General features: G+C 40.4%; 2 protein-coding genes across 3 annotated transcripts; both read right to left on the bottom strand.

Moving 5' to 3' along the window:
- Positions 1 to 900: 900 nt before the first annotated feature.
- Positions 901 to 3456, bottom strand: cfap73 (cilia and flagella associated protein 73). The gene is made up of 5 exons (XM_039010619.1): positions 2570 to 3456; positions 2250 to 2450; positions 1806 to 2027; positions 1443 to 1607; positions 901 to 1119 (listed from the first exon to the last, which is right to left on the bottom strand). Exons 1-5 carry the CDS (start codon positions 2705 to 2707, stop codon positions 1036 to 1038), a joined length of 810 nt encoding a protein of 269 aa, XP_038866547.1. The 5' UTR covers positions 2708 to 3456; the 3' UTR covers positions 901 to 1035.
- Positions 3457 to 3531: 75 nt separating this feature from the next.
- LOC120061087 (45 kDa calcium-binding protein-like) lies at positions 3532 to 17319 on the bottom strand. 2 transcript variants are annotated; one of them, XM_039010618.1, is made up of 7 exons: positions 17022 to 17319; positions 8123 to 8497; positions 7101 to 7237; positions 6558 to 6671; positions 6158 to 6316; positions 5744 to 5919; positions 3532 to 5188 (listed from the first exon to the last, which is right to left on the bottom strand). In XM_039010618.1, exons 2-7 carry the CDS (start codon positions 8440 to 8442, stop codon positions 5012 to 5014), a joined length of 1083 nt encoding a protein of 360 aa, XP_038866546.1. In that variant the 5' UTR covers positions 8443 to 8497; positions 17022 to 17319; the 3' UTR covers positions 3532 to 5011. The 2 variants fall into 2 exon arrangements, with proteins under 2 accessions (XP_038866546.1, XP_038866545.1); XM_039010617.1 differs by having other exon boundaries at positions 17119 to 17319.
- Positions 17320 to 20277: the final 2958 nt, after the last annotated feature.

The following is a 20277-nucleotide window of genomic DNA, read 5'->3' as shown; positions in this document are numbered from 1 at the left end:
AATGTGGATGCTACCGTGATTAAGGACAATCATTAATGAATTGTGAATAATGACAAGTGAAGTTGAGGTGTAAAATCATATCCCCCCCAAAAATGCTATTCTCAGTGTTTTGGGGGCATTATCTTTGTTCAAATGGGACTACATATATAAAGTGCTTTCATTTCTAAACAGAAAAACACTCAAATAAAAGGTGACAATGTCGCCTGATAAACATTTGATCAAATCCAAAATGCTAGAGAATAAAGCCATATTAAAAGTGTCAGCTTCACTGTCCATATAAAGACGTGGAGGAGTGCATTTTCTCCAGCATGTCACCGAAGCGCTTGTCAAAGGCCCTTTAACACGTGATTCCACACACCAATCACGTGTTCATCTCATCACCACTTTAGGCCTATTGATAGGCCCCTGTAACCTGGTTAAGCTTACTCTTGGACTGAAAAGTATGTTCAATGGAGAATGCCTCCACGTCCAGGAAACCAGCCCTATGTGTTTAAGTAATTCTTAAGGATCCGTTAAGTAGGCTGTCTAGGCCTTATAAGTCAATAGTGTTGTTGATAATTAGGATCTTGTCATGTGGAATGATGGTGTATGTGAACTTGTTGTGTAAAGTAGAAATCCGACTGGGTATCTCACACTAAGTAACCCCAGTCCATTAGACCGCATTGCAAATGTTGATATTCAGTCAACCTTGAATTGTGTTGAATCCAATGATGATACATGAGTATATGAATAGCTGTTGGATATAAGAGTGAATGGTTTGTGACATGGTCGTTCATACAATCTTACTATGTGAAGTGCTACATGGAACACACTTTAATCAATATATTTAGATGGATATTTTATTATTGCCAACTGGTCAATCCCAAATCCCCCCCCCCCCCCCCCCCCAAAATACACTATCCGTGTCTCAAAAGATCTTTATTTTTGATCTGATCAGTGCAATAATGCTTTTTGTTGACAAGCAAAGGGCAATGACAATATAGTATAGAATCTAAACTTTCATACAAAACAGCTATATTGATTGACGCGGATCATCTATTTGTGTCCGGTTGGCCCTGGCTGATCCGACTTGTTCACCTCCTCCCAAATGCAGATCAGATCGGCTAGGAAGGTCTGGATCTGTCAAAATAAGTCATATTAGTTATATGAACACGCTGGTCTAGTGGAAATGCCCTCTGAATACCTGACAGAGTTGATGAATGAGTAATAGAGGATTCACAATTTATGCAAATGTCTAGTCAATATATGATATCCGCTATATATTCTGGCAGATGAAAGAAATCCCTGTGATCAGAGACCGGTAAATTATGCATCAGAGCACAATGGTCACATATCAGGATGCTAATCATTTCCACCCCCCTATGATTTATGCCCTATGATGCACTATGTGCTGTGAGTTCATGAGTAATAATGAGTCGTGAGTTAACAGTACCCTAAAGTACCTTCTCCAGCTGCTTAACAGTGTCCTCTGGGGAAATAGGTGATTCTCCAGTGTCTTTCGCTCTCTTGCACACACACTGGTACAGATTAAGAGTGGCCATCTTGATTGTGCCCAACAGCAGTGTCTTCTTTGCAGCTGTGTTCTGAATGTGGGCCCATCTCGATTCCTGTATATCAAGAGAGAAATGGTCATCCTTTGATCAGACTCTTAGTTCCCTTTGAGGACACTCAGGGCTGGTGTCCCGAACACAAACTGAACATGGGAGGTCCAGGACTAGCTTTATTAAGCTGTGTCTGGGAAACTGTCCCTCAGAGATCAATCACTGTAAAATACCCATAGGGAGCGTGATCATCTCATGTCTCACCCAGATCATGCCCTCAGCGCGGGCCTTGTCCAGCTGGCTCTGTAGCTGGGCCAGAGTGTTGTTGTAGTGCAGCAGGGTGTCATTGCTCTGCTCTGTGAAGCGGGCTAGCTGGGCTCGGGCGTTCTCCGTGCTGTCCTGGTTCTGCTGGGTGGTCCGCACCAGGTCCTCCCGGGTCAGCATCAACGTGTCGTAGCGAGACATCACCTGTCTGGCCTCCTGAAACTGAGATGCACAATAGGAATTCCAAATCAACCCCTAACCCCTACGGTTTAGGCTCTTGTGTAGACCTAAGAGGATGGGACAGGTGTCAGCAAGATGACGCCACCAATATATTGCTTAGAGCTATCCAATCTGGTCAGATACAAGTGGCTAGGGATTGGTTTGTCTGTGAAGGCCAGTCAAATCACACACTACCTCAGAGTTCTAATCCTCACTATGACCTACCTGTTCACTGGCCTGTACCACTTTATCAAGGTAATGGGGATATATGGCATTCTTCTGCACTCGTTTCTCCAGACGGTCCCTCTCTTTGACGAGAGCTTTCGTCTCCTCCTGGAGAGTGAGCAGGTCCACCTGCTTCTGATTGGTCAGTTCCCTCTCTCGGCCGGCCTTCCTAACAGCTCGACATCGTTTCACTTCGTTCTCCTGAAATGAGGTCACGGAAGAGCATGAGCAATTCATCTCAAAGTCTGACTGATGGGCAGACTACAGGACGGGGTCAATAGTTTAGTCTAAGAAGTGATGTTCAGAAGCTATGACGGTACCTTCAGAAAGTTGTCAAATTTCTGCAGATATTCCTTCATCTGGCCCTCCTTCTCTATGAGCTCATCCTTGCGGATTCTCAGGGCTCTGAGAGTTGACTCAAAATCCTGAAACCCAAACAGAATGTAAAGTGAGACCATATCATACAGGAGGATTGTGTGGAGACTTGACTAAGAGGATTGTACTAATTCGTCATATAATTTTATTGCCAGGAATTGTTGGTTTGAGGTACAATGAGACAATTAAAAAAATACATATGTATTTCACCTCTCTTTGCAGCGTCATAGCATTGTTGACCTCCATGGCCTCCCGTCTCTTCTGCAGGAGACGGGAGGAAGGGGCCAGCATCTCATCTGCTGCGGACGTGGCCTTCCTGTCAAAATGGTCAGTGGGGATTGACTATCTTATTTCTTCTTAACATAAACCATGAGCCTTCTGCTACTGATAATGTTGTGTTTGGGTAGGGAGAGGAAAGTAATACATTAATGGAACAGATAGAAGCTGCTAACATTTTAGGACAAAAAGTTCCTTAAACGTCAAGGTTAAATGTCATATTTTTACTCACAATAGCTGGTCTCGAAGGTTCTCGCCAAAATAGCTTTTGAAATAGTCTGACAAATTTACAGACATGTTTATAATCTACTAATAATATTTGGTCATAAATAAGATAATTGATAATTCAAGGCCTAATGTTATTGTTTTGACTATTTCTGTGGGTGGCTGTAGAAAGCCAATGCGGTTCACAGAATTTTGAGTCAGAAAATAACAATGGTCTCATAGCAACTACTACAAATAAAAACAGAATGAGGGACATGAATTGCCTGTTTTCTGGCAAGCTCCACTCATGGCAAGCTCTAAAAAGTACAATTTAAAAAGCCTAGTGGAAAACTATTGGCCATCATGTTAGTGTGCTAAAATGATGAAACATTTATGGATGCATAACACATTAGGGTACAAAGTATGGTCAGAGATTGATGAGAAATATTTATTGATTTACAAGTAAATCGGGAATACAATGTATAAAGCTTTGTCACATTCTGATAGTATGAGCTCTTTCTTTAATAAATTCAATGAGATGACAGGAGCTTAGAGGGATCCAAATTACTGATATTTCCACAGGATATTGTCCTTGAAGCAGGAAAACAATTGATGAATGCATATTATACATATATTATAGAGCTTTGGCAAAGCATGACAAGGGGTAATATGGGATTTCTTAATGACAATTAAGTCATATTCATCAGAAATGTATGGAAAATATGTAATTAGCATAACCTGAATAAAACACAAGTATTGAACAACAAAGTACAACACAGGGGAAATACTGAATATTATTTTTACAGATTTATATAATTGCTTTAAGAGAAAACAAAAACAAAAATGCAGACCAACAACAAATAAATAAATAAGTTAATTTCTTACACCAGTTTCAAACATTAAACTGAGATGTTGACAATTGACTCTAGCATTTTGGAGATGCTTAAATGCACAATCCCATTTGGAATTATAGATACAAAAGCAAACAAATGTATGGAAAAAAATATGACCTATTGCAGCAGGGAGTTAAAACATAATTATCACACATAAGCACTAGTTGTAAAGAACAGGACAGAGAATCATAAACACCTATTAAAAATGTACCAGTGTAACCCTTAGTACTCCCATTACCAAATAGAAAAATGTAAAATAACTGTTCACAAGGGCAGCAAGCACATTATGGAGTCAGTGAGTATGGAGAATGGTTACTGTGGTTCAGCTCAATCATCAACATGATTGCTAACTTCGTAAAGACCAGTTACTCCCAAGCAACATTGTGGTACGTACGTAGGCTATAACTCATTTTGAAATGGCAATGAAAATACGTGAAGTAAATACCTTCTTTATTTGGATTTACCATTGTTGTGCGAGTTTAAAATCAACATGTTTGGAGTAAAATTAGAGACCCTGCTACAAATAATAGGTTTGATTGTGTAATCCTCCTCAACTTAGACTACTTCAATAGAGGGGATGAAAAAAAAAAAGGAATCTTGTTTGAATCCCTCATATACATACATTTCACAATATAGCATCCACACAAATGAACCATGAAGGTGACGTAGTGTCTAGAATGCACTGAAAAAGACCAATACATATAGGTAAGACAATGCAACTTGAGTACCACTGTAGACAGAAGGCAGACCTCGGCTATGGTTAATTCTGATGGGATGTTTAGAAGAGGCAGACAGTCCAGAAATGAAGGATGTTTTAGGCCTTACTTTAAGAGTCAGTAGAGGAGGCCAGGGCGGGTCAGTCGGCTGGGACTAGGATTTAAACACAATCGCACACTAAAACATCCCAACATTAAGCTTTTTTTTAAGACAGACCTGTCGTTAGAGCAGACTTACCAGGATGCCCCCATTAGAAGGGAAAGGGAAGGATTTTGTAAGACAGTTTGTCTTTAGATCTTAGAACTCCTCGTGAACATTCCGGGCATAGTCCATGAGCTTGCTGCCAGTGAAGTATTCACTGTACTTGAGAATCTCCTCCAGTTCCAAGTTGTGGTTCTGGTTCTCGTCGGCCACAGCAATCATCTGCTTAGCCTCGTTCAGCGCGTTGTACTCATTCATCGGGTCCATGTACTCCTGGAGAGCAGAGAGAGCACGGGGGAAAGACGGGGGAAGAAGGAAACAGTGTAAAAAAATGTTTAATACATTTTCGGGATGGAAAAACACTTTGTGTAAACTTAAACTACTAAAATCATATACAAAGTATGGATAATGGAGCTATATACATATCTATTTTTTTATAATATCTTTGAGAACTAACAAGCACCAAAATATGAACTACACAGTGAGGGAGAATTGAGATTTCCAAAAACAATGAATTTAGTAGTATTTATTTGTTATTTAAAAAAACACAGCAGTAGCCATGGCAAAATGCATAGAATGGGAGGCAATGTGTTGTTTGTGGGAAATTTGCTTTTAAAACTGCAAAAGTTGCTAAAGTTTCTCTCAGCTCCATGGAAAAATGTGTAGAACTGCAGAAAAAAAATGAGAAAAAAAGTGTATAAAAAGATTCTACAGCGCCAAGATGGTGCGGGTTCTGTAAAATGTAGCCACGCCCACCCAAACCCCTTTTTTATTAGAAAAGACCATGCCATCAGGTCCTGCAGTATAACCAGCACACACGGCACCCACCTGTAGTTCCTCCATGGTTACGATGCCGTCATGGTTGCCATCGATGACCTCCTCAAACTCCTTCTTCCTCTCTCGTACCCAGTCATCATCGATGTCCTGAGCCTGCTGGTTCTCCACAGTGCCCATTGGAAGGGAGATGAACTCTGAAAGAGTCAGCTTCTTGTCACTGTCCTGGTCTGTAAAAACAACACAAAATACACATCACACTCAGATAGCTTTATAGTAACACTTTTCATGATTGATCATGGTCATCCACAAGTTATGTATTCATCTGCATGTTTGTCTTCCACCTTTAATTCATTCCCGTTTTCATACTCTAACTATCACTTATACTAAAACGTATAGCATGATACATAGAAACAATAAACTGAATTCAAATCAAAACTAAATGTGAGCGAGTAGAGAAGACCGTACCTAGGTCGCGAACAATCTCCTTGACCATGTATTTGAGCATTCCTTTGCTGTGCTCCGGGTGCAGGAAGGAGAGGAACTCTTCCTCGTTCAGCAGCTGGTCAGCTGGGGGGTTATCAGCCTGGAACCAGCGGTCCTTCAGACTCTCCAGCACCTCCTGGGCTGCAAAGAGACAGTAAGTACAAGCATTACTGGCAGAGCTAGGGGCAATAGGCTACTATCGGGGATGTGATCAGGAAAACTTAGGGGGGAAAAAATGATATTGGTTTGGGGTAGGTCAGTTTCAATGATAGTATGAAAAGAGGATAGTCAGAAAAGCCAGAATTCCTGATTAATCAGTAGAAATGCACGGACTACAACCAAAATAGTGTTGTGCAGGTTGTATTACTGTGGATGAACTTACTCTCCTCATCTACCTTCAGTTCTTCACTGTTCTTTATCTTGTCAGCCATTTCCTTCTTGTTGAATCCTTTGCTGGCCAGAAACTTTACCCGGTATTCATCCCATGTCACATGGCCTATGAAGAGAATATAACGGTTTAGGGATTGGGGCTAGACCGTTTAGGAAGGATTTTGAGGCAGTTTTGGTAAACAGTGCTGTATTGTCATCAGGTCTGAGATATATTGTGGCCCACACATTTCAGGTCTGGGATGTATTGTGGCCCACACAGTTCAGGTCTGAGATGTATTGTGGCCCACACATTTCAGGTCTGAGATGTATTGTGGCCCACACATTTCAGGTCTGAGGCCTAACAGTAGGACATCAGTGTCGGTAACAAACGCATTGCTCTCAATGAATAGGTCACCATCATGGATATGCATCAGGGTTGTATTCATTAGTCCACAGCTACAGAAAATGAAAAATATTGGTTATTGTTGGACAAGTCGAGGTAGTCCCTGCTTGTTTCAGTCTGTTTTCATCCAGATATGACTGTCCTCTCGCTTACCATCTCCATCTGGGTCCACAGCATGGAAGCTCATCTTGTTCTCTCTCACAGCCTCCTGGAAGTGTTCCTCTGTCTTCTCCACGATCCAGCGCTGCATCTCCTTGGCACTGACGCTCTTATCTTTATTAAAGTCCACCCTGAAGACGAAGAGGGGGGGGGGGGGGCTAGTGTTAAGACCTTGTCGATCTACAGTTTTACATGTAGGTCATTTAGCTAGAAGACGCTCTTATCCACAGCGACTTAGTCAGCATTTTCAAACAAACACTCAAATGGAATATCAAGTTCAAGTAGTTTATTCAAATCCACTATCATATATCTGCTTCAGCCATAAACCCAGATTATTTTGGATAGTTTTCTAACTAAGTAAGATGCAACCTTAGCTCAAAATATGCTTTTAAAATGTTTCAGCTTTCATGCTTTTCCAACACAGTCATTCCTTTGCCATATAGGGTCAAAATAATATAACGGTAGTGAGGATTTGTCAAGGAACCTTGACATTTGGCAAGGGTGACAAGTAGGACTAAAATATCTGGACTGTTTCACTTCAACGGTATTTATAAAATCAGACTCCTAGCTTTTACTACTTGACACCTAGCTTACCCAGTATGGGGTGGATAAGGCCAGATATTTACTTAGACTGCTGTGGTTGACCTATTCGATGCACTCACGTCTCCATTCTCAGGAACACTGCTTTGTTTATCATAAAAGATAATCTAGCCTCATTTGTTCATGCCCCCTATTCTTTAAAATAGGAACCGGACCATGAACGGTGTACACATTAACTGGATGGGTATAGGCTACATAGACATGATCCAAACTCCCAACTAAGAAATGTGGATTTATCGTAATTACAACCTTGCATCTACACACCATTTCACAATTTGGCCCACACAAAATGATAGAAATACAACGCAGACACTCTACAAAGCTAAAACTGGAAACATTTGGTGGATGTACTCAACACAGAGGGTATGTATACGACTCATGAGTCAAGAAATTGAAAGCCAGTCATCCCCACTTACTTGCTGAAGATGTCAATGAGCTTGTTCCTGTTTCGCCTGGGCTCAGAGTCCTCTTCAAACTCCTCCATCTCCTTACCCAGGAACACCTCCTGATGGAAGTCCTTGTTGATGTGACCATCCATCTCCAGCTTCATCCCGTTCAGATGGTCTGGGGGAAGGATCTCATTCTCCTCTTTACTGGTGGGGTTGTTCTTGTCCTTCAGGGATGACATGTTAGCTGGTCGGGCATGGACATCCATGATGTTGTGGAGCAGGCAGAACAGGGCCATGGACACAGCCAGAAGGTGTCTGCACCAAGCCGTTCTCCAGTAGTTAACCATGGCTTCTTCCAAGTACAGTGTCCCTGCTTGCTCACGGACTGATGAACACACCTGTCTAAAACAACAACACTGGGTAAGGTGGATAGCCTCATCACTGACTATAATAGTGTTGTTCTTGGCTAGCTAGTCATAACAAGGACAGCAATACTTTTTGCCACCAGCACGGCATGGTCGAAGTGGGAGAAGAAGAGGAGCTCACTTGGAGTCCATCAAAACTTCCAAACGGTTTAAACCATTTGATTATGAGACTGAGGTGAAATCAAAAGTTGTGCCTATTCATTGGCTATGTCATAGCTAATTTTTTAAAGATAAATATTGATCATTACTAGCTATAATAATTCATTAATGGGTGATGCTGATTTTAGATCAAATATGTGTGTGTGGGGGGGGGGGGGGGGTAATTGCCTAGTTTCCCTTATGATTCAGCTCAGGTGCCTCCGTATACCATAGACACATACATTATTTGTGCACACACACACACACACACACACACACACACACACACACACACACACACACACACACACACACACACACACACACACACATCCAGCTCAGAGAGGCCCAGCTCATGAGCTCCATCAGCAGCTATTTACATTTTGAATGGAAAATGTGTTTATGTGACATATGGACCCCATATATCTAGATACATATCAAATCTTCTTGAAAGGGAAAGATGCACATTAGGGATGTAACGTTCACCGATAAACATTTAAACCGGGGACCGGTGCCTAAGATACGAGAGCATCAGTCCGAGGGAGCCCAAACTGATCCAAATTAAGCAAGCGTCGGTCAGAAAACCGATTAAACCGTTAAGAATAACCATTCAGTAATGTTTTTTTACTTATGGTTTTATTCCGAAAATACCTTCTCTGTTGTGTCTGAATTGATGCGTCCAGCTCATTGCCTATTGAACTTTTATGCATGTAAATGACTACGACTGTCAGATAACAGTGCGGGAGACACAGCTGCTCGTGTCAACGAGAGGTAGGGCTATCCTAGCGGACTAAACTCCACTTCATGGTGAAGGAAGTTTCTGATGAACTTCACCAAAGGCTGGAGCCGACACCAGGCTTTGTGGAATCTAGCTCCGACTACGTCGATTTGCAGAAGACCAATATTTAAATAATGTGAATCATGAAAACGCCCACCTTGTTATTTTAAATACCACTACCGAGCAACAGCAACGAGCAAACAGTCAGTGAGTGTATTTTATTAACATTTATTGAAAAAGTACGGATTTCAGCAAAGAAAAGCACGCAACTACAGAGGACAAATATAGGTACACGGTTGGCATTTCATAATTTTTTTTAAAGTATTGACCTTGGGCGAACCGATGTAGTCGGAGCTAGATTCCACAAAGCCTGGTCTTGGCTGTATGCCTTTGGTTAACTTCCTTCACCATGGAGTGGAGTTTAGTCTACAAGGCCTATCTATCCATATTATAGGATATTCACCTTCATCATTCATATGCTTGTAAAATGGCCTTTGCCATGTATAGCTTTGCGTAGGCTTCATTAGTAAAGCATAGGCTTTATTAGTTGAGTGAAAGCCAATGTAATTAGCTGGTTCATTGTTACCAAATGCGCTGGTGTTTTACCGGAGGAGACACACAACTCGCATCCAACTGCTGATTGGGGTTTTCAAATCATTCAGAGTCTATTTTTTCAGGTTCACCATAATAACTAGTTTTGGTAGTTTTAGTGTAAACGGTGTATTTGGCCATTTTTACATGAACAGGCTAATTTCATCAATTTGAGATTTTTTGTTCCAACTGCCTGTCTTTGTGAGATGCAGAGTAGGTAAACAGATGATCTCTGCATGTGTGGTTCCCAACGTGAAGCATAGAGGTGGTGTGATGGTGCTTTGCTGGTGACACTGTCGTGATTTATTTATAATTCAAGGCACACTTATCCAGCATGGCTACCACAGCATTCTGCAGCGATCAGTTGTTTTGTGACACGGTAGGGGTGTTATACAGAAGATAGACCAAGTCCATTATATGGCAAGAATAGCTCAAATAAGCAAAGAGAAATGACAATCCAGTTAGTTATATAGACTACGTCCATCTTAGCTCACTCGTCAGCGTAGCCTAGTGGTTAGAGCGTTGGACTAGTAACTGAAAGGTTGCAAGTTCAAATCGCCGAGCAGACAAGGTACAAATGTGTCGTTCTTCCCCTGAACAAGTCAATTAACCAGCTGTTCCTAGGCCGTTATTGAAAATAAGAATTTGTTCTTTAACTGACTTGCCTAGCTAAATAAAGGTAAAATTTTAAAAAATTAAGATGTCTTAATCGAAATGACGGATTTGCCTCTTATCCGCTCATCGTTCCCTTGTGCTATAGTTTGTACATCTCAATTGTCAGTAGACTCCACATTTGTTGAGGCAAGTCAGCCATATTAGCTATCTTTTTTAAAAACACAGTAAATGAGGTTGAATGAACTGGTTTGCTGCCTGACAAAGCTCCGCTGATAGCCAGGTGTAGCAGTGGTAAGGATTCACTCCATGGTGCTGAAAAGAAAGCTCTGCTGTTGGGACAGCTTTATGTAGGCCCTAACAGTTTATGGGCACCGTTTGTCACCGTTATAGTGCAATTAATGTATTGTTTAGTGTTGTGGGTTTGCTGGCATGCATAAAACATAAATATGTTGAGTTTGCCCCTCCAAGATTTACAAGCTAAAATCTCCACTGTGCACATATAACAGGCGTCACATTGTTCACCTAACACCTTTTTTGCACTATTGGTTAGAGCCTGTAAGTAAGCATTTCACGAGACAAATAAACTTTGATTTGATATTAGATCAATGATCATAGGCTATAGACATTTTCACTAAACTGACATGACTTGGTTGCCTAGTGTAAAATCTCCTTTCACACATCCGTCGGTGATGTCTTCAAGGATGGGAGGAATGAAGGATGCATAGATTATCCCAAAACAGGGGCATCGTTATGCATTTGTTTCTGCTATACTGCTAACGGTTACTTGTTCAACATAGAGGCTAGTGTCTAATCTAGACCTGTAATAGGTTATAATAATCGACCTTAAAATTGCTGTCTCAAGATAGCGCTTTAACCGACCCCACGCCACATCCATCACAGGTGTTCGGGGGAAGCCCGTGAGCCCGACAGGGACACGCAAGCCGTGCATTAGCCTACATTCACAAGATAATAAGCCTAGGCCTATGAGGCTACTTCATTGGAAGTGTACATAAAGCACCATGCCATTACACACTGATTTGTAAGTTAACCTTGGGTTTCGACATTCACAGTGGCGATTTTAGCATGTAAATCTTGGTGGGGCAAAAAAAAATGTCTTAAGATGCAGGCCAGCAAACCCACTACACAACACAATACATGAATTGCACTATAACGGTGGCAAACAGTGCCCACAAACTGTTAAGGCCTACATAAAGCTGCCCTAACAGCAGTCCTGACACCTTACCACCGCTACACCTGGCTATTATGGGAGTCCCGTCATGGAGCGAAATAGTTAATTCTGCCTCATTTACTGCCTTTAAAAAAAAAATTGCTGATATGGCTGACTTTCTTAAACAAATGTGGTTTCTACTGACAATTGAGATGTACAAACTATGGCATAAAGGGACGATAAGTGGATAAAAGGCAATCCGTAATTTCAAGACATTAATGAGCGAGCTAGGATGGACGTAGTCAATATTTGTTCAGCACTTTTGAAATGTACAGCAACAGAATTCAAAACATGGGCCGTTCTTACAGTATTCTCACTGTACACCAAGTCAGAACCATATGATAAATAAAGGGGGCATATAAGCAGACAAAGAAAGCTCTTCCAATATTCGATGATTACATCTCTCTAAAACAGGCTATAGGCTACATGTGCACCACCAAGTCAGAACAGTAGGTGAAATTTGGAGGTGAAATGGGACCAAATTATTAGGGAGGCGCACATGGGCTACTAAAAGCTTACTACACAACATTCACTTAGTATTACCTTCTTAGCTACAGTATACATATCTCCCTGGCATATTACATAATTTATGCAGCAGCATACAATACATTTTTGGACTCTTCCTTGTTGTGCTCTGCTCACTTGAACAGGAAGGTGGTGCGGCGGTCCTTCGTGGGAAAATTTTGTCATCAAACTTTGTCATTCTCTGGATTTATGGTGCTTTCAAGACAACAGTGATCTTCAAGTCGTAGCTCTAGAAAGAGAAATTCCGAGTTGGATGACTGTTCAAAATGTATTTTCCCAGTACCCAGTTGTCTTGAACTAGAGGTCGACCGATTAATCGGAATGGCCGATTAATTAGGCCCGATTTCAAGTTTTCATAACAATCGGTAATCTGCATTTTTGGACACCGATTATGGCCGATTACATTGCACTCCACGAGGAGACTGCGTGGCAGGCTGACTACCTGTTATGCAAGTGCAGCAAGGAGCCAAGGTAAGGTGCTAGCTAGCATTAAACTTATCTTATAAAAAACAATAAATCTTAACAATCACTAGTTAACCACACACGGTTGATGATATTACTAGTTCATCTAGCTTGTCCTGTGTTGCATATAATCGATGTCGTGCCTGTTAATTTGTCATTGAATCACAGCCTCTTTCGCCAAACGGGTGATTTAACAAGAGCATTTGCGAAAAAAAAGCGCTGTCGTTGCACCAATGTGTACCTAACCATAAACATCAATGCCTTTCTTAAAATCAATACACAAGTATATATTTTTAAACTTGCATATTTAGTTAATATTGCCTGCTAACGTGCATTTCTTTTAACTAGGGAAATTGTGTCACTTTTTTTGTGTTCTGTGCAAGCAGCAGAGTCAGGGTATATGCAGCAGTTTGGGCTCGTTGCGAACTGTGTGAAGACCATTTCTTCCTAACAAAGACCGTAATTAATTTGCCAGAATTTTACATAATTATGACATAACATTGAAGGTTGTGCAATGAAACAGCAATATTTAGACTTATGGATGCCACCCTTTGGATAAAATACAGAACGGTTCCGTATTTCACTGAAAGAATAAACGTTTTGTTTTTGAAATGATAGTTTCCGGATTTGACCATATTAATGACCTAAGGCTCTTATTTCTGTGTGTTATTATATTATAATTAAGTCTATGATTTGATAGAGCAGTCTGACTGAGCGGTGGTAGGCAGCAGCAGGCTCGTAAGCATTCATTCAAACAGCACTTTCGTGCATTTGCAAGCAGCTCTTCACTGTGCTTCAAGCATTGCGCTGTTTATGACTTCAAGCCTATCAACTCCCGAGATTAGGCTGGCAATACTAAAGTACCTATCAGAACATCCAATAGTCAAAGGTATATGAAATACAAACGGTATAGAGAGAAATAGTCCTATAATAACTACAACCTAAAACTTCTTACCTGGGAATATTGAAGACTCGTGTTAAAAAGGAACCACCAGCTTTCATATGTTCTCATGTTCTGAGCAAGGAACTAAAACCGTATCTTTTTTACATGGCACATATTGCACTTTTACTTTCTTCTCCAACACTTTGTTGTTGCATTATTTAAACCAAATTGAACATGTTTCATTATTTATTTGAGACTAAATTGATTTTATTGATGTATTATATTAAGTTAAAATAAGTGTTCGTTCAGTATTGTTGTAATTGTCATTATTACAAATAAATAAAATTGGCCGATTAATCGGTATCGGCTTTTTTTGGTCCTCCAATAATCGGTATCGGCGTTGAAAAATCATAATCGGTCGACCTCTATCTTGAACTCATTAAAATCAGATTTCCCAGATGTTTTGAGTGCGGCAGAAGTAATGCTGGATTGTCCCCATGACCAATGTAGAATGTTTATCCTTTCAAGCTTGGAAAAAAAGACCCTTAAACCCAGACCTGGGACCACACACCCAGTCCACTGAATAGCAGGCTAGTGATTGCTTTGCAATGCTTGCAGTTAGCCACTGATTCCTTCCAAACCACTCATTGTTAAATTTGCGATTTCCAACTTGTTGTGTAATGTTTATGTCCAATGGCCGATGAGCACGGATACGTTTTATCTATAATTTCTCTTCATTATTTCTCGTCATATGACAAGAATTAAAAAGGACTTGCCAGTAGATTGTCGACTTGATTCATGATGATGACTGCTAGCTTGCTAGCTAATATTTTGAAAGAATGATCAGTCCAATCAAAGCTGCGGAAGATATAACGTGATTTGACGTCATTTTATTTGTGGCCAAAGACCTTGAGCTTTCTTGGATGGGCATTTCTAATGTGGCAGCACCCAAGGGGCTTGAATTTTCGAGCTCTACCATTTGGCGGTGACGTAGTGTCCCTATGAGTGATAGAACACTGAGCCAATCACAGCACAAATAGAGAACATTACCAACCCCAAATAAAATGTTATCGGTCACATACACATAGTTAGCAGATGTTAATGCGAGTGTTGCGAAATGCTTGTGCTTCTAGTTCCGACAGTGCAGTATTATCTAACAATTCCACAACAACTACCTAATACACACAAATCTAAAGTGATGGAATAAGAATATGTACATATAAATATATGGATGCACGATGACCGAGCGGCATAGGCAAGATGCAATAGATAGTATAAAATACAGTATATACACATGTGAGATGAGTAATGTAAGATATGTAAACATTATTAAAGTGGCATTATTTAAAGTGACTCATGATCCATTTATTAAAGTGGCCAATGATTTGAGTCTGTATGTAGGCAGCAGCCTCTCTGTGTTAGTGAAGGCTATTTAACAGTCTGATGGCACTGAGCTAGGCTGAAACACCTGCATTTTGGAGCTGCCTTACTCAAGAAAGCAAAAGAGAGATCAAGTTTATATGCAGATTTATTAACTCAATTAAAAAAGATATATACATTGTCTGCAAACTAATATGTGACACGTATTAATTCCAAAATAACATGTAAAACAGGCACCCCCCAAAAAATGACGGGTCGCCACTGGACATTCGACATATAGGCTAGCTGTAACTCTATGCAAGGTGTTGGCATACGCAGGGGATTGAGGATAACGTTGTAGCGAATTTGAAGGGCAGCCTGCAGGGTCTGATGCGCACAACTCCATGTCTTTGCGGTCCGTGACAGTACCAAGAGAGTTAACTCCATTAGGTGTCCTGACAATGCACCATGGCTGTTAGAATGGTATAGCATTGCTTTGGGGATATCTGGTGTGTGTGTGAGTGTGTGCCTCCAAGGACCACATTAAATACACCACTTTATTTTATAGTGTAGGCAACACTAATCCACCCTGCATGAGTGGATCAGAAAATGTAGAACTTCAGAAATTGATACTTATATTCTATTATTCAAGTTGAACAAGTGTATTAGATCATTAGACTGATAAGCGTTACAAGGACCAAGCTCTCTAAAATGCCAAATGGTCTAAACTATTTGCTTTTGAGATGGGGGTAAAATCCAAAGTTGCATTATATTAAAAAGGTGCAAAGTGCAGAAATCGCACTACCATTTCCTGGTTGCTAAAATTGTAACAGTTTCAGTTTGTGACAAAACAAGCAATGTTAAGTGTAGCGAATCATTGTACCATCTAAACTGATGTAAAATATTGTATTTTCAATAACCAAAAATATTGTATTTTCAGCTGGTGTACAAAACCAAAAGTAAGAAGCAAAAACTAAACTTAACGGGAAACATAGAAATAGTGCACATAGACCACATCTACCACTCAGAACTGCATTCAATAAAATGACATCTAGAACTCACATGTCTATGTGAATTTGGTCAGGTTGCCCAAAAAGTCACATATTGCAGCCTTAAACATGATACCTTCCTTATACATTTTTTCAAAGAAAATTGGTCTTTCCTCTATCAGTACATTGGAGTTTAGCCATCTGGAGGATGAAATTGGAATCGTAACCAGCTCTGTATAGCTTCAAAACATTATACGATCCAGCAGCATACCACCCTGCTTGCTTCTGAAGCTAAGCAGGGTTGGTCCTGGTCAGTCCCTGGATGGGAGACCAGATGCTGCTGGAAGTGGTGTTGGAGGGCCAGTAGGAGGCACTCTTTCCTCTGGTCTTAATATATATATATATATTCCAATGCCCCAGGGCAGTGATTGGGGACACTGCCCTATGTAGGGTGCTGTCTTTCAGATGGGGCGTTAAACAGGTGTCCTGACTCTCTGTGGTCACTAAAGAGCCCATGGCACTTATCGTAAGAGTAGGGGTGTTAACCCCGGTGTCCTGGCTAAATTCCCAAGCTGTCCCTCATACCATCATGGTCACCTAATCATCACCAGCTTACAATTGGCTCATTCATCCCCTGTAACTATTCCCCAGGTCATTGCTGTAAATGAGAACGTGTTCTCGGTCAACGTACCTGGTTAAATAAATACAACTAAACCTTTTACTCTAGGAAACAAAAAGAACGAAACGGGGAGGGTCCTACCTGAATTTGTCCAATAGAAACTCTCGTTTTCGTTTGGAGTAAACGGTTTCAGTTGCAAAATATTTCACAACAAACTAAACGTTTTGCAAAGGAATCCGACTAATGAATACACCCCAGCATATCTAACAAGCCGGCAACGTTAGTCGATGAGAGGACAAGGCTTGATGACCTACCTAGTGTTGAGCTCCAACGACACAAAATCTGGAACGCTGCTCAAAATAAATGGCAGGAAATTGAAGAGATAAGGCACTAACTAGTTAGCTAACCCACCTAGCAATGGCGAGAATGCATCGTCGTACGAGCAAAACAAAACTGTTAGCTAGGTTATATTTCATGTACACGTGGCTGCCACTACGAACTTCACGCAGGAGCAAACGTCTCACTCTAGCTGCCGAATCAATCCGCATACACAGAAAATGTTTGATTAGATGACTTGGGGGGGGGGTTCTATTCTCAGGAAACAAGCTGCCACTCACGCAGTGTGTACACAGATTGCGTCATCACGTTGCCGTGCGGTACATTTGACCAAAGATTATGGATATACTGACAAGATACATGTCTCCGCCCTTACCATGGGAGTCGTTGTGCACAAAGCGGCACGGCAGGATGTCTAACTCTCGCCTATCCTGGTGGATACGTGTCATCATTCTAATCCTTTTTTTAAATATTCGATGAGGGTTGTTGACGTCAACCGCCTGTATTCAATGTTGAGGGAGCGAGAGAGAACGCTATACATAGCCATAATATAACACTTGAAATGTCTATTCCTTTGAAACTTGTGAGTGTACTTTTTAATCTTAATTTTGTATTGTTTATAATCTATTTCACTTGCTTTGGCAATGTAAACATATGTTTCCTATGCCAATAAAGCCCTTTAAATTGATTTGAGAGAGAGGCTACGCGACTAGCCTCATCTCATGAATATGCATAGCCATCTTACAACTCCGATAATAAGTGTTATATTAAAGAGTTGCCGGGATGTCACGTGCCCTACTTATATCTCACGCAGTAAATAAGCCATTATTTTTTCTGTTGCCCCAATTCGAAACTCTCATTGATCTCCATACAAAAACTCATTGCTTGGCGGCGGAACAACGAACAAACGCTACCTGCTGGAGGGAGACAAATGTTCTGCCTAGTTGGCCTCTCTTCCTATTTCTCTCTGTTGTGATTTCGTCCTTCCTGATGAAATTGGGGCCGTTCGTTTTTGTATCGCTCGGTGCCCTGGGGTATTGACTTTACTCACGGCCATTCTACAAAGAATTCTCCACGCATCAGGGGAACCGGCCGAGGCATAACGAGCGTTACCCAGTCTACAAAGATGGCATTTGAAAACCACCATTCTACAATAGACTGACCACTAGCGGGGGAGTTGGTAATTGTCACATTTAAAGCCACATTGTCGATGTGCAAGTTGGTCACTAATAAAATGTAATGCACCCAATTACATTTCACATGCAAATAATGCTTGATTACTATGAATCTGTAATGCTCAAGTTAGGAGGACAACAATACTGATTTTGGAGGTACGATTGTTTGGTGCACTTTAAAAAAAAAACTTCACCTCTTGGTGGCACTGTGCACAAAAGTTATATTTCTACACAAAACATAAGTGATGAGGCTCCATCCATATCATCACCTCTAAAGTACAGTATGTGTAACTGTAACTAGGCTATGCAGATTTTATTTAGGCAGACTTTGACCACTCAGTGGTTGATAAGAAATTCTGAGAAATGTTATTTTTGAAAATGTATTGGTAGGGTTCACATATTTTGCAGATGTTATTGCGAAATGCTTATGTCCCTAGGTCCAACAGTGCAGTAATACCTAACAATACACACAAACCCCCCAAATTAAAATAAAGAAATGAAGAAATATAGAAATATTAAACAAGCAATAAAATCCTTAGTTGCTACATACATTTTTGGACTTGTAAATTAAAGGTAGACTCAGCGATATGACATAGATACAGAAAGTAAACAGCATAGTGGGTCCATTTCTGCAACAACTAAGAGCATTGAAGCGCGAAGCTTCACCACTATTTTGGTGTCCTGGCTACCAAGCTGTGAACAGCATGAAGCTAACCCATGCACATGCTCAGATACTGTGTGGGACTATGTGAGAGCGATGTCTCACATCTCGCTCATCTCAATATTTGCTGTGCTGCTCGTGGCAACATCATTTCGCTGAGTCTACCTTTAATGATATACAGTCAGTTTCAAAAGTATTGGGACAGTGACACATTTTTTGTTGTTGTTTTGGCTCTGTACTCCAGCACTTTGGATTTGAAATTATACAGTAAATATGAGGTTAGCGTGCAGACTGTCAACTTTCATTTCATTCATATCGGGTGAACTGTTTAGAAATTACAGTACTTTTTGTACATAGTCCCTCCATTTTAGGGGACCAAAAGTATTGGGACAAATTCACTTATGTTTATTGAAGTTGTGAAAACGTTCTCATTCAGCATTATTCATGATTCATTCAGGATTATCCATAGTCATGGCAGCATCCACATGAATCACATTAATGTAGAAGTGTTTAGAACAATATTCTAGTCTTATTTCCAATAAAAGTGACTCCAAAATGACACAATATTATTCACCATTCATTTCTATTGCGCACAAAATAGTCTGAAACACAACCTTAAACAAACAGCAAATGCATCCAACAAATGTGTAGAGGCACAAGCTTGATGTAGTCATTGCGTGCTATCAATATAGGACCAAATACTTAACTTTTTACTACTTAAATACACATATAAGTGAATTTGTCACAATACTTTTGGTCCCCTAAAATGGGGGGGACTATGTACAAAAATTGCTTTAATTTCTAAACGGTTCACTCGATATGGATGAAATTACCCTCAAATTAAAGCAGTCTGCACTTTAACCTCATAGTACCATTGTATCATTTCAAATCGAAAGTGCTGGAGTACAGAGCAAAAGCAATAAAAAATGCGTCACTGTCCCAATACTTTTGGAGCTCACTGTATACCCATTGATTCTTGAAGAATGTAACTTATAAATGCCTCATGAGCTTAGTTCAATTGCCGTACCACAACAGAACCCAACATTTAAGCTTATTTTACTCCAATATTTGTAAACAATGTAAATGTAAACAAACACTGTAGGCCTATAGCCTCAAAACATGGTTAGAACGATCATTTTGAGATCATGGATGGTCAGTCCTTGCATCCATACCCCTGTCTACGAATTTGAGAGTGGTTAAATTTCTCCAGGCCCATCCATCAGCTTTTTACCAAAACTGAGGCAGGGTGTCCGATTTGTTATTGTTTCAATTAAGGATTCTAGCTTTAATGCATGTACAGTAGGTATGTGTGAATCCCATGCATGAGATGAATTTGTTTGAAATTAAAACATTTCTGCTCTTGGCATAAAAATAAACATTTCTTTTGTAAACATTTAA

Source organism: Salvelinus namaycush, chromosome 16 (genome assembly GCF_016432855.1).
Source record: "Salvelinus namaycush isolate Seneca chromosome 16, SaNama_1.0, whole genome shotgun sequence".
Taxonomy (NCBI): domain Eukaryota; kingdom Metazoa; phylum Chordata; class Actinopteri; order Salmoniformes; family Salmonidae; genus Salvelinus; species Salvelinus namaycush.
This window is presented reverse-complemented; position numbering and strand designations above follow the sequence as displayed.